The sequence below is a fragment of the Mauremys reevesii genome, linkage group 2, assembly GCF_016161935.1.
Source record: "Mauremys reevesii isolate NIE-2019 linkage group 2, ASM1616193v1, whole genome shotgun sequence".
Classification (NCBI taxonomy): Eukaryota; Metazoa; Chordata; order Testudines; family Geoemydidae; genus Mauremys; species Mauremys reevesii.
The window spans coordinates 243,330,358-243,348,682 of record NC_052624.1 but is presented as its reverse complement, the minus strand read 5'-3'; the positions used below and the strand labels follow the sequence as shown (position 1 = coordinate 243,348,682).

General features: G+C 43.5%; 1 protein-coding gene across 20 annotated transcripts in view; it reads left to right on the top strand.

The window, feature by feature from the left end:
* Positions 1 to 2,129: 2,129 nt before the first annotated feature.
* Positions 2,130 to 18,325, top strand: part of C2H8orf88 (chromosome 2 C8orf88 homolog) — a 152,372-nt gene continuing 136,176 nt past the window's right edge. For 15 of the 20 annotated variants that reach the window (XR_005594138.1, XR_005594135.1, XR_005594136.1 and 12 more), the window contains exons 1-2: positions 2,130 to 2,226; positions 13,709 to 13,807. Coding sequence is in view for 17 of the 20 variants with exons in the window: in XM_039524907.1 (XP_039380841.1) it covers positions 13,723 to 13,807 (85 nt within the window). In the remaining 3 variants the exon portion in view is untranslated. Of the gene's footprint in view, positions 2,227 to 8,994; positions 9,143 to 9,243; positions 9,325 to 10,828; positions 10,926 to 13,708; positions 13,808 to 18,325 lie in introns of those variants that run through there. The other 5 variants (XM_039524904.1, XM_039524903.1, XM_039524900.1 and 2 more) reach the window with 5 other exon arrangements.

Here is an 18,325-nt window from a genome sequence, read left to right as displayed (position 1 = left end):
ATTGAGGCAATAACTTACATACTAGAGGAAGGTTACTAGAAGCAAAAGAAACATTTTTTCTTGTAGTCTGATAGTTTAGCATGACATGGTGTGAAATCATAGAAATGTAGGACTGAAAGGGACCTTGAAAGGGCATCTAGTCCAGTCCCCTACATTGAGGCAAGACTAAGTATTATCTAGACCATCCCTGACAGGTGTTTGGTAACCTGTTCTTAAAAACCTCCAGTGATGGAGATTCCACAACCTCCCTAGGTAATTTGTTCCAATGCCTAACTGTCCTCACAGTTAGGAAGTTTTTCCTAATGTCTAACACAAATCTCACTTGCTGCAATTTAAGGCCATTATTTCTTGTCCTGTCCTCAGTGGATAAACAGAACAATTTATCACACTTCTTTTTATAACAACATTTTACATACTTAGACTGTTATGTCCCCCCATCATCTTCTCTTCTCCAGAATAAACAAATGCTGTTTTTTCAATCTTTCCTCATGGATCATGTTTTCTAGACCTTTAATCATTTTTGTTGCTCTCCTCTGGTCTTTCTCCAATTTGTCCACATCTTCCCAAAGTTTGTTGCCCAGATCTAGACACAATACTCCAGCTGAGGCCTTATCAGGGCTGAGCGGACTGGAAGAATTACTTCTCATGTCTTGCTTACAACATTCCTGCTAATACATCCCAGAATGATGTTTGCTTTTTTTGCAACAGTATTACATTTTGACCCCTTTAATTTGTGACCCACTATAACTCCCAGATCCTTTTCTGCAGTACTACTTTCTAGGCAGTAATTTCCCATTTTGTGTCTCTGCAACTAATTATTCCTCCTTAAGTATAGTACTTTGTATTTATCCTTATTGAATTTCACCCTATTTATTTCAGACCGTTTGTCCAGATCACTTTGAATTTTAAATCTGTCCTCCATAGTGCTTGTAACCCCTCCCAGTTTGGTATTGGTCACAAAGTTTATTATATATTACTGCCTAGAGGATTAGAGAGAAATTAGTTATTTAGGATAAGTTGTCATCAATAGGCAACTCGAATTAGAGATTTTTTAAATTCCCATTTCCCAGCCAAAAGAAAGTTAAGTGGAGCAGGAGTATTTTTCCATTCCAATATTCTTTACAACAGTAACTCATGTTTACTTATTCTACAATACCAACAGGGGTTGTAATTTTATTTTAAACAATAAATCTCATTGAACACAACAATGAATTTAATTTTCTAATATGTGATTCACATGCATACCTCAGCACACAACAGTTATAGTTTGAAATTCTATTTTGTATGCAGTACAAAATAAAGAAATAATTCATTTGGGGAATTTTGGTGACAAAATAAACCACAAGTGTGAAATTAAGTGGATTGATAATGTCACCACCGTCTGCCAGTGCCACTTTTATTTTGTATACAGAGTTTTTATATATATAATTTTTATAATGTTACTCTTTCATCCCAGCTCCGGTAGTGTCCCCCCACACCTCCTTCTAGTCTTCTCTGACCTCTTCTCTTGGTCCTGCCTTTCCTATCTTCTCTTTTCTGCACCTCTTCTGTTACTACCCAGCTACATGTTTTGGTAGCACTAAGTGACTCCTGCTGAACATTGTGGGACTAGATAAACATGACAGCTAAACCCAGTGAAAATGGAATTCTGCATTCCTTTACAGCACAGATTACTCTGTCCCCCAGTTTATCACCAGACTGACTACATAGCTCATGCAAAATAAATGATTTTTTTTTTACACGCTGTCATTTAGATATGAAATATTGGTGGCTACAAACGTCTTTGGAATTCAGAGGAGGAGCCATACAAACCAGGGGTGACATCCTGTCCTCCTGAGCCTAAAGTCAATGGCAACCCCCCCCCTGATTTCATGGGAGCCAGAACTTAAAAACGCCACTCTCCCAAGGCAAATAGGCTTCCTTCCATGAGTGTACCACCAACTGTTAAGTGCAGGAGCTAGAAAGTCATGGGTGTGGATATGTGTATCAGAAACAAAATGGCTACTTTGGATGATCTGCACCATGGTAGTCTGTACCAGTTGAATCACACTGATGCAATGAGCAATGGTACAGTTTTCCATTGTAGATGCAACCTCAGTGACATCACAGATTGCAATGGAATTTCTGGTGTCTGATGCTACTGTAAAGTGTCTTCTGGGATGTCTTCAGTGAAGCAGGAAGTGCTACTGAATTTCAGAGAGACTACAAAAAAGTTTTAAAATTAAGGTTAGTTAATTAAGGGCATTAATTTTGCTGCTTAATGTCCACCAGTCTAGTTACTGTGGATATTCAGTTCACAAATCTGGGATTTGAATTTACTTTTCAGTTTAGGTTTTGAAATTCACCTATCCAATTCACTAATGCGAACCTTAAGTCTTGAAAAATCATGAGTCAGGCACACAAATATGTTTTATTTTAAAATCCCATGATTTTAAAGCCATATAATTTTGGTTCTATTTACCTTCTGGTCGTTGAGCTCTTAGAGTTCACAAGGGTCACATTCTCAAGCTTTTCTCCACAACCACAAGGACTATAAACTTAGTTGAACAAAAAAAAATGTCGAGTCTCTCGAAATTACATGATTGCAGGAAATGGGGCTTCAAGAAAAATATCAAATATCACAATACTCTTAATAAAATTGTGAGAGATGGCTGCACTGAAAGTAGTTCAATCTTAAAAAGTGAAGCAATTTTTTTTGCATGTACCTTGAATGCTAGTTAATACCCCAGAACTTCTTATTATACAAATTAATAACAAACAAACATGGATGAAGGTAAGTTTATACTACAACAACAAAGTAATCATACCTGTTTGATGAGTTTGCCAAATAGAAAAGAGTAATATTTGTACAGAAATATATTTTACCTCCATGTCTCTAAGAGTATTAGAAATACTGAAGACCGAACAGTAATGTTATACTATAGAAAGTATTTCACACTCTCCCTCAAATAGAACTGCCATCAATTCTGCAAATTGATGATTGTATACACCAGAAGTTATGGGTATTATTAGACTATTGTTATGTATTGTAACATCTAAAATACAGTATGTCAAATAAATGCAAATGTCCACCATAACACCAGAGCTGGTAATTGCTGCATCAGGAAAACATAGGGGATGGTTTCAGATTGTGGGATAAGTATGCTAGGTGATGTTTTTGCTTATACTATCTGCAGAAATTAAGTTATCCCTCTTCCCATACAGGAATAGCTATCCTACTGTAAAGGACTTGTAGACCAATATAACTGTATCCGCAGTATCACTTTAACTATACTGATATAGTTAAAGTGTACAACTTTATAGTATACACAAGCCCAAGGGAAGACCTTGGTCTGCATTTGGTTCAGATTTGGGAGGTTTTCTCCACATTTATATGGGATAGGGTCTTTTTTTTTTCTCCAGTGAAAACTTAAATTCTCAATACAATTCTGTGGCAAGGAGTGGATTCTGGGTCAAGTACCACAGAATAAACAGGGTTCTATAAGGACCAATTAATGGTCATGGGTCTATTCTACAGCAGCCAGGGCAATTGTCAGGATAGTTGCCATAGTGGAAGCCTATGCTACTATAGTCCAATAATTTTTAAATGCTTGTTTCAGAAAATACTAATAAGGGCTTAAAAGAACTCTGTTTCTCAGTATATTCTGCTCAGTTTGGTGGGAATTTGTAGATCTTTATGAAATACATAAGTGGGTTTTCTAGTATTTAACTAGTCCTTGGCACATCTGATGCCATGATAGGGGGATGTAAATGTTAGTAAACATCATTACAGCTTGATGTCATTTCATTATCTCAGCCACAAAGAAATTTAGAATGCTTCAATATTTTGCAAGTCTGGTTTGCAGGATGTGAGACGTCCCCATCAAAATCAGAACTGTCCTCTGAAAAATTGGAGGGATGACAACCATTTATGTAGGTTGCTCCATTGGCTCTGCATCAGATGACATTTAATATTTCTGTATGCTGGTATATTTGTTATTTATTATTAAATAGTTTAGTGACGATTAAGATAAGGAAGTGGGAAACATGTAGAGGGATGTAGTTTTACAAAATAATCTTGATAGATTAGGTGACTGGGCTCAAGATAAATATAATGTGGTTAAGTGTAAATTGATGCACAAGAGGAGAAATTTATAATTTAAATTGCATTAAATGATTTAGTTAGTATGATAGAGGAAAAGCATTTGTATGTAATGGATGTGCCAACATCTAAATTTTTGGTCTACTGTGCAACAGCACTAAAGGAAACTAATAGTAAATTGGTTTGTGTCAAGAGAGGTCTGAGACTATTATCACTTTTTTATGTTAGCCCATATTTGAAGCATAGTGTCACGCTTTGGTCACCTAATCTGAAGAAAGATATAATTCAATTGAGTGAGTACAGCATAGAACTAGGATGCTTAATGTAATGGCAAAATTTCCATATAAAACAAACAGACAAACTGGGATTATTCAGTCATGAGAAAAGATTACTAACCAGTGACATGACTGAAGTATTTAAAGTAGCAAACTATTATAAAAATAGTTTGGTTAGTTATTTGAGGTTGCTGAATAGGCTAGAACTTTAGGAGGCAAGATTTTAAACTTAGAATATTAAAAAAAATGTAAGGAGGCATTGTTTAACAAAGACAGTGATGAACACTTGAGATGGACTGAAGTGGTTTGGTCAAACAGCATAAAATTACTTAAGCAAAAACTGGATACTAGAATTTAAGTTAATAACACTGAGTCTTGTACTGCCATTATTGGGTGTCACTAGGGTTCTTCTATTGTTGATCCCTGATGCAAAAGTTTAAAATTGTTTAGTTTAAAAATATGCAAGATGGTATCATTTGCAGACATGAGAAGCCCAGGGACCACTTCTAATCCTCCACAACTATTTAACGAGTACCTAAATAGTCACATCACTTGCTTTTCTACAACTATTTGACAAGAGATGTTTGATTGGCAGATCACACTTTAAATCTTTGAGTCACACAGATTTTCACTTCTTGATGAGTGATGCTCCAGCTGCTAATGGGCATTCCAATATCTTCTTTATGGTGTAGGAGAATGGATGGTATCAGAACAGAAATCTCAACCGAGCAACAAGAATAGGTTTTGCATTTGTATTGGAAAATTACCTGTTCCTGCCCTATTCCCATTCTGAGGAATTGAAGAGTACAGCCTATATGAAGAATGACCTATATGAGAAACTAAAAAAAATAAAAAAATCAAGGCTTAATGCCATACTGTTTATAGGTTCAGTCATTTAATGAGTGGACAGATGCCCTCTGGTGAATTTTGTTGTCAACTCACATTATCACTGAATTTGCTTTCCCTTTTTTTTTGGTTTTATATTACTTTACTATGAATTCGCTGTGGTGTTTTCCATTCAAAACCTGTCCCTAAACCCTCCAGGCACTGACAGGAATATCTCAATTGGCTTTAAAAAAAAAATCACACTTTTATGGCTTGTGTAGTAATAACTGGGAAGGAAAGGCTAGGCCATCTCCAAGTTTCCTCACTCCTGAATGTAAGAAGGATGGAGGGACTCCCTCATGGGAGACCCAGAGAGCAGGTAGTGAAATAGAAAATAGCCTCTCCCTCATGCAGACATGTCCCAGGTCTCCTTCCTCTGATACGGGGAGAGGGTGGAAGAAGCTCCCTCTGTAGAATCATTTTAAGGCTCTCTCTGTGGGGTTATAGTCTCAGTGTTGGCATATATTTCTTGTATTTGTGGCTTGTTTTGCAGAACCAAGATTGCTTGAGAATCCCTGCTTGCATTTAAAACCCAGTAACTTCCTAGCCCCCATGGGTGCAGAGAGCAGCTTGAAGTGGGTGCTGCCCTAATGGAGCAGCAACATCCGGGCAAAGAAAATGCACCCTGCATTCGTTTATTTTTACAAATCTCATGATTTTAGGCCTATGTCATGATTTTTGCAGGCAGGGCACTGGCAGAACTGCAAGCTCCCTACCTCTCAGGAGGGAAGATGTTGCTTTGTGAATCTCCTACTCAGATCTTGGGAAGTTTCTATTTTCCCAATCCACCCACTGACCTACCCCACCATCACCCCAGGCAAAAGGCTCAGCAGCTGCTTGGGATGCAGTATCCCCTGGGTGTGAGGGACACAACACACACAGCCTAATCCCTGCACTCCATAGGACAATTGTTTCTTGCACTCCCCCTGTCGGTTTCCCAATTCAGGAGCAGGAGAGAAAATATCCCACACAAGGGATAGGGGAAGGGATAGAGTGAGGAGGGCAGTAGGCTGATGTGGGACAGAGCAGGACCGGCTAAGTTGACTGTAGGGGTGGGGGGGGGAGGAAGGGGACGCAGCACTAGGCTCATGGCGAGGGGATGGGGTGACCAGGTGCCTGGTTTTCGACTGGAAACTCTGGTCGAAAAAGGGACCTGACAGTGTCCGGTCAAACCTACAGCCTGGACACTCAAAGTCTGGCTACTGTGGGCAGGGAAAGTGCCGAGTTATCATCTGCATCAGGCCCTACTTGGCCAGGACTGCCTCCTAAAAGGTTGCCAGGTGTCTGGTTTTTGACCCTGGCAGCTCCAGTCAGCACTGCTGACCAGGCCTTTAAAAGTCTGGTTGGTGCTGCAGCAGGGCGCCCCAACCTTGGTTCCGTGCAGCTCCCAGAAGCAGCAGCATGTTCCCCCCCTCCAGCTCCTAAGCATAGGGGTAGCCAGGGCACCCTCCTACACCCCAAACACCTCAGTGCCACCCCAGAGCCTGCAAACCCAGCCAGAGCCCTCAGCCTCCCCACACCCCTGCCCCAGACTGGAGCCCCCTCCTGCACCCCAAACCCCTCAGCCCCAGCCCCTCCTCCTGCTGCACCCCAGAGCCCACCCCCCACAGCCAGAGTCCACACACCAACCCCGAGTCAGCCCTGTGAAAAGAAGCAGGTGAGGGTGGGGAGAGCGAGTAACAGAGGGAAGGGGGATGGAGTGAGCAGGGGTGAGGCCTCGGAGAAGGGGCAGGGCAGGGGGTGGAGCAACAGTGTTCAGTTTTGTGCAAATATAAAGTTGGCAACCCTACCTCCTACCTGTGGTGGGTGGCTGCAGCTCCCAGCCCAGCGCCACAGGCAAGGCCCTCCGGGCAGAGGGAAGAGCAGTGTGGAGGGAGGGCTAGCACAGTGGTTTGAACATTGGTCTGCTAAACCCAGGGTTGTGAGTTCAATCCTTGAGGGGGCCACTTAGGAATCTGGGGCAAAAATTGGTCCTGCTAGTGAAGGCAGGGGGCTGGACTCAATGACCTTTCAAGGTCCCTTCCAGCTCTAGGAGATTGGTATATCTCCAATTATTACCTTTTAGGGGCAGAGTCTCAGGGGGAAAGGAAAGGGGTGAGGCTTAGGGGAAAGGGGGGTCCTCAGGGAAGGGGCAGAGCAGGGAACACTCCTGCTGGAGTGTCCATTTTTTAAATATTACAATGTTGGCAACCCTAGCGGGGAAGGTAAGAGGGCACTAGACTGAGGGTGGGGGGAGGGGGCAGAGAGAGGGGCACTAGGCTGATGGCAGGGCCTGGGAAGGAGGTCAAAGGGGGGCAGTAGGCTGATGGTGGGGCCTGGGGAGGGGCAGTAGACTGGCGGTGGGGAGAGTGGCAGAGCCGGGACGGCACTAGGTCGATGGCCGGGAGGGTGAGGGGCAGTAGGCTGATGGCAGGGCCTGGGGAGGGCCGATAGGCTGGGGCGGGTCAGAGGGGGCAGTAGGCTGATGGCAGGGCCTGGGAGGGCAGTAGACTGGGGCGAGAGAGTGGCAGAGGGGGCAGTAGGCTGATGGCAGGGCCTGGGAGGGGCGGTAGGTGGGAGAGTGGCGGGGCGGTAGGCTTATGGCGGGGCCTGGGCAGGGGCACTAGGTTGATGGCTGGGGACTGTGGGAGGGGGCAGTAGGCTGATGGCAGGGCCTGGGAGGCGGTAGGCTGGGGCGGCCTGGGAGGCGGTAGGTGGGAGAGTGGCAGAGGGGGAAGTAGGCTGATGGCAGGGCCTGGGGAGGGGGCAGTAGACTGGAGGCGGGGGGCGGGTCAGAGGGGGGCAGTAGGCTGATGTCAGGGCCTGGGGAGGGGGCAGTAGACTGGGGGCAAGAGAGTGGCAGAGGGGGGCAGTAGGCTGATGGCAGGGCCTGGGGAGGCGGTAGGTGGGAGAGTGGCAGGGGCGGTAGGCTGATGGCAGGCCTGGGGAGGAGGCGGTAGGCTGGGGCAGGGCCTGGGGAGGCGGTAGGTGGGAGAGTGGCAGAGGGGGCAGTAGGCTGATGGCAGGGCCTGGGAGGGGGCAGTAGACTGGGGCGGGGGCAGGTCAGAGGGGGCAGTAGGCTGATGTCAGGGCCTGGGGAGGGCAGTAGACTGGGGGCAAGAGAGTGGCAGAGGGGGCAGTAGGCTGATGGCAGGGCCTGGGGAGGCGGTAGGCTGGGGCGGGGCCTGGGGAGGGTGTGGTAGGTGGGAGAGTGGCAGAGGGGGGGCAGTAGGCTGATGGCAGGGCCTGGGGAGGGCAGTAGACTGGGGCGGGGGCAGGTCAGAGGGGGCAGTAGGCTGATGGCAGGGCCTGGGGAGGGGTGGTAGGCTGGGGCGGGGGAGGCAGAGGGGGCAGTAGGCTGATGGCGGGGCCTGGGGAGGGCAGTAGACTGGGGCGGGGGCGGGTCAGAGGGGGCAGTAGGCTGATGGCAGGGCCTGGGGAGGGCGGTAGGCTGGGGGCGGGGAGTGGCAGAGGGGGCAGTAGGCTGATGGCGGGGCCTGGGGAGGGCAGTAGACTGGGGGCGGGGCGGGTCAGAGGGGGCAGTAGGCTGATGGCAGGGCCTGGGGAGGGGGCAGTAGACTGGGGGCGGGAGAGTGGCAGAGGGGGGCAGTAGGCTGATGGCGGGGCCTGAGGAGGGGCACTAGGTTGATGGCTGGGGACTGTGGAGAGGGGGCACTAGGCTGATGGCGGGGACAGTGCCTGGCGCACGCGTCCCGCCTCATCCGGGATTCCTCGAGCATTGTCTGGCTCTCGCAGCGCCGCCGTTAAACGGTTAACGAGGAGGCTCCGCCCCCTTCTGGAGCCTGACCCCGCCCCGCACGCGGGGGTCGCCGTCAAACAAAGTGCGAAGTCAGCAGGCCGCTGCCGCTGTCGGCTGCTTCCCTGGGGAGTTGCGCTTGTGGCGGTGGCTCGGCGTGGGCAGGTGCGCGCAGGGCGGCAGCAGCGCAAGGCGGAGCGCGCTGTGGTGTGACGGCAGTGGGGGTCAAAGGGCGGAGCTATGGGAGGGGGTAACGAGAGCGGGGGGGGGCGAGAGGAGCGGGAGCAGGTGGGGGCGAGCAGGCAGAGGGCGTTGCACTGTGTTGGACTAACTGCACCAGGTACCTTGTAGGTTTGGATCAAAACAGGGGGTGATCTGTAGAGGGGACGAAGAGAGCGGACTGACTCCTGTCTGTCATGTACACAGAAGGTCTCTCGGGGGGGGGTTGGTATCTCGGAGGTACCAAAACCCAGACCACTGTGGGGTGATCCAGAGCCTGTGAAACTGGACAGCAGTCCGTGTATACTGAGCACCTTTTCATATTTCCCGGGGCACCTGCATCTAAAAAGGGACAGCTCTGGGACAGGTGGCAACTGTATCCCAAGGCTTTAAAAAAAAAAATTAGTTCCTGGAGGCTGGAAGACTCAGTGACTTGGGGATGTAGTGAAATGAAACTGAGACTTTACAAGAGCCAGGAAAAGGAAGGGAGAGCAGTTGGGAAGCTTCAGTTCTTTGTTAATTGCAACTCGACTTACATTTTTATATTTGGGGTAAAGGGAAAAGATTTTTTTCTCGACCTTTTTGGTTAAGGTATTAGAGCTCAAGAAATACACTTGAGTCTTCTCACAGGTTCCCACACTAAGTCCAAGTTTGACATTCCTAATGTTTTTAAAGGTTTGTCTATATGAGAAGTCAGACCAGTATAAAGTAGGGTGTGAATTTAAAGCTCTGCAGTTATAATGATGAAACTCCTCGTGTGGATACTTTTATTCTGGAATCGGAGTGCCTTTTTCTGGTTTAGTTTGTCATTTTATAAACTGTTTAAGCCAAACCAGAAAAAAATCACTCTTGGATTTGCCCCAAGAGTTCTGTAAACAATACAGAGTAGAAGTGGTTTAAAATATGTACAGTGTATCAGGGTCACATTATTGAGGTGTTGTACTGGCAATAAACTTTAAAAAATTAGCTGAGTTCAGAAAAATCAAGTTGAGTGACCCTTTCAGATGAACTGCAGTGTGCGTGCATTTCAAAAACAACTATGAAGGGTATCTGCAAAGAAGGGGAAGATGATTGTGCTTGTTTTGACCTTTGATGTAAAAAGATTATTACTGATCTGCCTAAACTACAGATTGTGCATATTACAGTACTATTTATTTTACTAGATTACCAGTCTGCCTTGCCCTCTTCGCCCATCTCCCTCCTATTTGTTTTATCCACCATTTGTATCTGGTCTTGAGCTAAGATTGTTATAGCCTCTCCCCCAAAAGATTATCTTACTACATAACTGCAAACCCCTAGCAAATGGGGTCCAACCTGGCTTGTTCCTGTAGGCACTATTGTAATATTACTAATTTCCTGAAAGGCTACAATTTTTTTTGGGGGGGTGGCGGTGGCCTAACTTTTTATTTTAGAAATACTGGAGTGATTGCAGGCTTTGCTTAAAAGCTTGTTGAACACTGAATTGTGGACTGTGAAATTGCTCAGACTTTAACTTAAGGATTTGGGTTGTGGAATCTTAAGCAGAGATGCTCTTTCTCTTAAAAGTTTCTCAGTATTTAGCTTAAATACCAAGTAAATAAACATCCCTAAAGTTCTAAGCAGACTGAATAAAAATAAAATGCATCCTCTCAGGTTTCACTTCCTCATTACCTGGTATCCTAATCCTACCACCTCTCCAGTTGTCCGCCAGTGTAGACAAAACCTCAATTCTAATCTCAAAAGGAAAAAGGTAGGAAAATAAAGATTCATCTTCTTTTATAATCCTTCTAGATCTTAAATATACAAGGTAAATAAACACAATCAAAGCCCATTTTTTTTCTTTTTGCAGGTAACCTTTGGGATCTTTGTTGAATTGGTGGTTTTTGGTAGACAAATAGTCAAGATAGTAAAATTGTTAGCAAAATCTATAATCAGTCTTCACATTCATTTAAAAAAAAAGGGTGAAACGCTTTGACAATCTGTTCTTCCTGGACTTGCAGGGGTGGAGCCTCAGGGGGAAAGGGCAGGGGTGAGGCTTAGAGGAAAGGGGGGTTGTCAGGGGGAAGTGGCAGGGCATAACAGTCTTGGCATATGCCAAGATCAATGCAGATGCCTTCAGATTGCTCTTGAGAATTAGTATTGTGTAATGTACTGTGCAACAAGTGATAAGTGGAGGAGGAGTTAAAATGACTTTTATACTTGACTGTAACTTTCACTAATGTAGTTACAGATTTGGGGACTTAAAGCTCTCAAAGTTTAGAAATGTAGCACAACTAATGAAGTCATACCATTGTAATGGGGAGTATATAACTAAACGTGTTCAAAAATGATGATTAACAAATCCTTGGCATTTAGAATGTCGAACAATCATTTGAAGTGGTATAACACTAGTATTGTAAGCGATACTGGATCACACTTTTAGACAACCTTCCTTCTTCCAATCCCTCCTCCATTCCCTATCCAGCTTTGGTTTTTTTCCCTATTGTTCCAGTCACCTAATCACTTTCCCTTGGGATTGCCCTACTACAAGAAGACAAGAGTCTTTCCTTGGCATATGGGGAATATAGGTGTGTTTATTTTTTCTTTTTACAGTTGCAAACACCACCCCAAGTTTGCTTTTATTGTTCTGTTTCTTCAAAGGAAAAGTTCTCACCAAGCTATGAGATTCCCGGGGCTAAAGACAAAGTAGGGATTTTTAGAAATTACCACTGGTGTATCCACCAATTCAGCTGCACTAGTGGGAGCTTGGGAACCCTTGCCCCTAGCCGAGGCTCTGGCAGTTTCCAGTCCCTTTGCCACCAAGTTTGTGTGTCTTTGCTGTCCGGTTCAGCTGTCATGGTGACAAAGACACAATCTAAATACACCATTGCCCTGGTTTAACTAAAGATGTTTTATTAAAGTGATGCAACTTTGTGTGTAGATAAGCCCTGAGCTACCATGTGACTGTAAAGGTATTTAAATTTAGCTTAACATAATTGGCAAGCCCCCTTAAAAGTTATCTTGATTGAAAACTACCTTCATCACCTTTTCTTGTAGTCATACCAACTGCAGTGAAAAAGGAGACATGTTAAGGAGACTAACATAGGTAGATAAAACACTACAACTCTTTGGGTAGCTTTGTAAAGCAAAGTCTTAGTTTTCTTGGTCAGTTTTTGTCCAACAGCATCTACCATTGATTCTAACACCAAGTTTCCATGTTGGTTTTTGGTTTTGTGTCCAAATTCTGTAACAAATATAGTTTCCCATTATCCAGCATCATAGGCTGATCTTATTGAACACTTTCATATCAAATTAAATATTCTTTCTTTCTATCTCCCTACCAATGGGGTATTGTTTCTTAAATGTCTCAGTAGCTTGTCAAGGCTAGCTTTATAATTTTCCTTTTTAGAGTTCTATTAGGCTGTGAAATACTGTAGCACTTTTTCTAATGTTCAGCCTAAATTTTTCTTTATTTCATCCACACTATTCTTAACTGTACTCCATGAATCATCCTCATCATCTTTACTGTTTATGTTCTTCATGTTGTATGCTTCCATATTAATCTTCCCCAACCGCAGTTGTTTCTTAACCAAACTATATATTTAGGACTCATAATCTGTGATAATGCAGTCTAGTCACCCCCTCTCTAGCATTTTGTTGCTCTTTCAGGTCTGTCTAACTTGTTTGTCTTTCTAGGTATGTGTTGAGAATTGAACACAGAAAAAGGAGCTGTTTGTCTGATCTGTAATGTGATGTTTCATGTGCAGTCCAAAACTGCAGCGATTGCCATTTTAATCTAACAAATACTATGTTATGTGTTACAGGCATCTGACGAAGTGGGTATTCACCCACGAAAGCTTATGCTCCAATACTTTTGTTAGTCTATAAGGTACCACAGGACTCTTTGTTGCTTTTTACAGATCCAGACTAACATGGCTACCCCTCTGATACTATGTTATGTGTGTGCTTCAGCTTTTTGAATAAACAAACAACATATTTTGAAATTAAGTCTGCTGACTGGGCACATGCACAAAAGTAGACTATAGGCAGTGAGTGGTAGAGTGGCATGGGATCTACCTTCAGCAAATATTCAGTAACTCCTTCTTTGTACTCCTCTTTTATTAGCCCCATCACTTCATTGAATCCATAACATTAGGGGAAATCTTGGGCAGAATCCTGGATCATACAAACATTTGAGTTGTTCAGAAATAACTCAAAGCTTGAATTTTCACTTACCAGTAAATACATAAGCCCAAAGATAGCTGTTGTTTGAGGTAATTAAAAAGACAATTCTAAGTTTTATGACTAGAATGACTTTTTGGAGTACTCATTCTAAAACCAATTGACTAGATATTTGTTTTCCAATCCAGGAACTATTTCCCCAAGCTGTTTGCATACTATGTTCTTCATTTTTTTTGCACTACAATGCAACTTGGTACAGTCAAGAAGCCAAGGAAGATTTTATTGAAAAGGCAGGTTATAATGTTACACTCTTATCTGTAGCTGAATGCTTTTTATATATATATATATATATATGTGATTCCTTTTTTAAAGTGTGGAGCCTCAAAATGTTAAAGACAATGGACACTAAAAAACTGATTGGTAAATCCCTTCAGCCAGCAAGACCTGCACGCCACCTGTCTTCACAGCATGGTGAGTAGCATGGTTAAAATTTGTTCATTTAACAAAGATTAACAGATTACCTGAAGGGAAATTTGAGGTTGTGCTGAATGTCTTCAATACATTTCTATTTAAGGCTCATGGTTAAAAAATTAGCTATGGGGAACACGGAAACAGCAATACTGGGCCGAACATAGGAACGGCCATACTGGGTCAGACCAAAGATCTATCTAGCCCAGTATCCTGTCTTCTGATGATGACCAATGCCAGGTGCCCCAGAGGGAATGAACAGAATAGGTAATCATTAAGTGATCCGTTCCCTGTTGCCTATTCCTTGCTTTTGGCAAACAGAGGCTAGGGATACGATCCCTGCCCATCCTGGCTAATAGCCATTGGTGGACCTATTTTCTATGAAATTATCTAGTTCTTTTTTGAACCCTGTTATAGTCTTGGCCTTCATAACATCCTCTGGCAAGGAATTCAATATATTGACTATACATTGTGTGAAAAAATACTTCCTTTTGTTTGTTTTTAAACCTGCTGCCTGTTAATTTCATTTGGTGACCCCCATCCCAGTTCTTGTGTTATGAAAAGGAGCAAATAACCCTCCCTTACCTACTTTCTCCACACCAGTCATGATTTTATAGACCTCAATCATATCCCCTCTTAGTAGTCTCTTTTCCAAGATGAAAAGTCTCGGTCATATTAATCTCGCCTCATACAGAAGCTGTTCGATACCCCTAATCCTATTTGTTGCCCTTTTTGGAACCTTTTCCAAGTCCAATGTATCTTTTTTTTTTTTTTTTTGTGACTACATCTGCACACAGTATTCAAGATGTGGGCATACCATGGATTTATACAGAAGCAATGTGGTATTTTCTTTCTTATTATCTCTCCCTTTCTTAGTATTTCCCAAGGTTCTGTTAGCTTTTTTTGACTGCTGCTGCACACTGAGTGGATGTTTTCAGAGAACTATCCACAATGACTCTGAGATCTTTCTTGAGTGGTAACAGCTAATTTAGACCCCCATCATTTTATATGTATAGTTGGGATTATGTTTTCCAATATGCATTACTTTGCATTTATCAACACTGAATTTCATCTGCCATTTTATTGTCCAGTCACCCAGTTCTGTGAGATCCCTTTGTAACTCTTCATAGTCTGCGTTAGACTTAACTATGTTGAGTAGTTTTGTATCATCTGGAAATTTTACCACGTCACTATTTACCCCCTTTTCCCGATCATTCATGAATATGTTGAAGAGAACTGGTCCAGTACAGACCCCTAGGGGACACCACTATTTACCCCTCTCCATTCTGAAAATTGACCATTTATTTCTACCCTTTGTTTCCTCTCTTAATCAGTTCTCGATCTATGAGAGAACCTTCCCTTTTATCCCATGACAGCTTATTTTGCTGAAGAGCCTTTGGTGAGAGACCTTGTCAAAGGCTTTCTGAAAATCAAAGTACACTATGTTCACTGGATCTCCCTTGTCCACATGCTTGTTGACCCCCTCAAAGAATTCTAGTAGATTGGAGAGGAATTATTTCCCTTTACAAAAAACATGTTGACTATTCCCCAACAAATTATGTTCATCTATTTGTCTGACAATTTTATTCTTTACTATAGTTTCTACCTTTTTGCCCAGTACTTAAGTGAGGCTTACTGCCCTGTAGTTGCTGGGATCACCTCTGTAGCCCTTTTTAAAAAATTAGTATCACATTAGCGATCCTCCAGTCATTTGGTACAGAAGCTGATTAAATGATAGGTTACCAACCACAGTTGGTAGTTCTGCAATTTCACATTTGAGTTCCTTCAGAACACTTGGGTGAATACCATCTGGTCCTGTGACTTATTAGTTAATCAATTTGTTCCAAAACCTCCTCAAATGACATCTCAATCTGGGATAGTTCCTCAGATTTGTCACCTTAAAAGAATGGCTCAGGTTTTGGGAATCTCCCTCACAGCCTCAGCCATCAAGACTGATACAAAACATTCATTTAGTTTCTCTGCAATGCCTTTATTGTTCTTGAGTGCTCCTTTAGCATCTTGATTGTCCAGTGGTCAATGTAGCCCAGTATTCTGTTTTTTGACAGTGGCTGTTGCCAGATGCTTAAGAAGGAATGAACAGACCAGGGCAGTTTATTGAGTGATCCGTCCGCTGTCATCCAGTTACAGCTTGTGGGAACTTTAGCCTTTGCTTGCATGCGTGCAAAAATATATTCTTAGAGCTTGAATGAGATCCTAAAACACGTAGCAAATCCAGATGAAAACTGTCAAACCATAGTTTGGACTAGGCTTGTTGGAAGGCTTGCAAAGTTTTGTGAACTTGGCCTGAACTCAGTTTGTAATAAAACCCCAAAACTAGATTAATTTTTCTTGGATGTGGCCTCTGTATATATTTGTGGGATGCACCTCTGGATGAGACAGAGTTTTGAAACTTTCTACAAAGCAGTGCCAGTTTGGGGGCTGCTTGAGGGAAGTACTGGCCATTCATAGCCAAGGTTAATTAGGAAACAACCATCCCCCAACTGCCTTAGTTTCTCCTTCATTGCAGCTAATTTCAGATACAGGAACCTCTCATGTTTTGGTGACTCTCTTGCTAAACTGTCTGTAATTTAGTTCTTTAGTAGTAGTTTAATCTGCATGGTTACTGTTCCAGACTGAGGTGAGCACAGCATCAGATGTCTTCTATACTGAACCACAGGAGGCTGCATTTTAAGAAGTCTGTCTCTTGTCCTTTTCTTCTATACTCAATGATTGATGTGACTTGAAGGCCAAACTAATGGCTGATGCTTGGAATACTGATTTCATCCTCTCAGATCGCTCCAGCCTCAAACACACTCCTTGGAAACCTAGTTAAGAATGCTTGCAACTCCTTCTCCCTAAATTCTGTCTCTCAGCACAAGTTGCTGTGACTTAAACTGTGTGTGTGTGTTTTAATTTACCTCAGTTACCTAAGTGAAAATGCCTGTGTGGACACACTTAAATAGTGTTAAATCTGTCTGATACCAATTTAGCTGAAATTAGTAGTAAGATTATAAACCAGGTTTAAATTGATCAAGATTGTCTGCACAAGAATTTGCAGTGGTTTAACTAAAGTCAGTTTAAAAACACACTTGTAACAGAGAAAAGGCTTTGAGGGTCTGCTCTTCAGGTCCAGGTGAGGCTAGAGGTCTTGGATCTGGTCAGGACTCTAACAGGCCCTAGTTAGCACCTATCCTACATCCCTATACCAGTTTTATTTCCTCCCTAAAATAGTATCTGAAATGCACTTTAACCAGACTGTTGATTTCATGCCTTTCTTCCCAAAAACTTTCACAGTGCCCCATACTCTGTCAAAAGAGCTTTAAGTTCCTATTCAGATAGGACTAAGGCATTTAGGAATTTCCTCCCAGTGTTTCTCATATTTTTGATATCAGAGACTGGCTTACTGCCTTCCTAAACTGTGTCAGGGAAATTTCAGGGACTGGCCATTGAGAAACACTGTTTAAACAGTCTGTGGATCATGGGGATTAATGTGAGAGGAGTTTCCGTTTTGACACAATGTCCTTCTAAATGGATTAGGTTATGTACTGTAATTTGTGTGACAGATCCAGACTAGTAGGGTACAGGAGTCTGGTAGAGGGCAAATATACGGGTCACTGGATGAGTAGTTTTCTGTTCCCTGAGTGGCCAGAGCAGGGACTGCACTAGAGTAATCAGGAACCTGCTAGAATCAATTAAGACAGGCTAGCTAATCAGGGCACCTGAGTTTAAAAAGGACCTCACTTCAGTTTGTGGCATGCATGCGAGGAGCTGGGAGCAAGAGGAGCTGAGAGTGAGAAGACATATTGCTGGAAGACTGAGGAGTACAAGCATTATCAGGCACCAGGAGAAAGGTCCTCTGGTGAGGATAAAGAAGGTGGTGGGAGGAGGCCATGGGGAAGTAGCCCAGGGAGTTGTAGCTGTCGCGCAGCTGTACCAGGAGGCACCCTAGACAGCTGTAGTCCACAGGGCCCTGGGCTGGAACCCGGAGTAGAGGGTGGGCCCAGGTTCCCCCCAAACCTCCCAACTTCTGATCAGACACAGGAAGAATTGAGCAATAAGCGCAGGACCCACCAAGGTAGAGGAGGAACTCTGTCACACTTGTTACACTTCAGCTAATGTATCAGTACCTGATGGAACTAAGGTTCACTCTGCTAGGACTGAAGCAGCATATGCCTTGCCTTCACAACTTCTCTGTGTTGGAAATCTGTTAAGATATGAGTTTTCTCCTGACTTTAACTCAGTATTACTCTCCTAGGCTGGCATCAAAGGCCAATGCTTGCTTTTGGAGGGCAGTTCAACAGTCTGTTTAATTAGAACTCCTCACCCTACCATTTTGGGATTTGCATAGCTAGCTAATCTCCCACAGTGAGAATAGGCAGAGGGCACCTTAAGGAAGGTTACCCTTCTCTGAGTTTTCCACTACATACTTAACACTACTCACCTGCCATTATCCCTTCCCTGGATTTCTACTTCAGAGCATTGGATTCCGAGATTTGGTGGAAGGAATTGAGTTGGATAGGG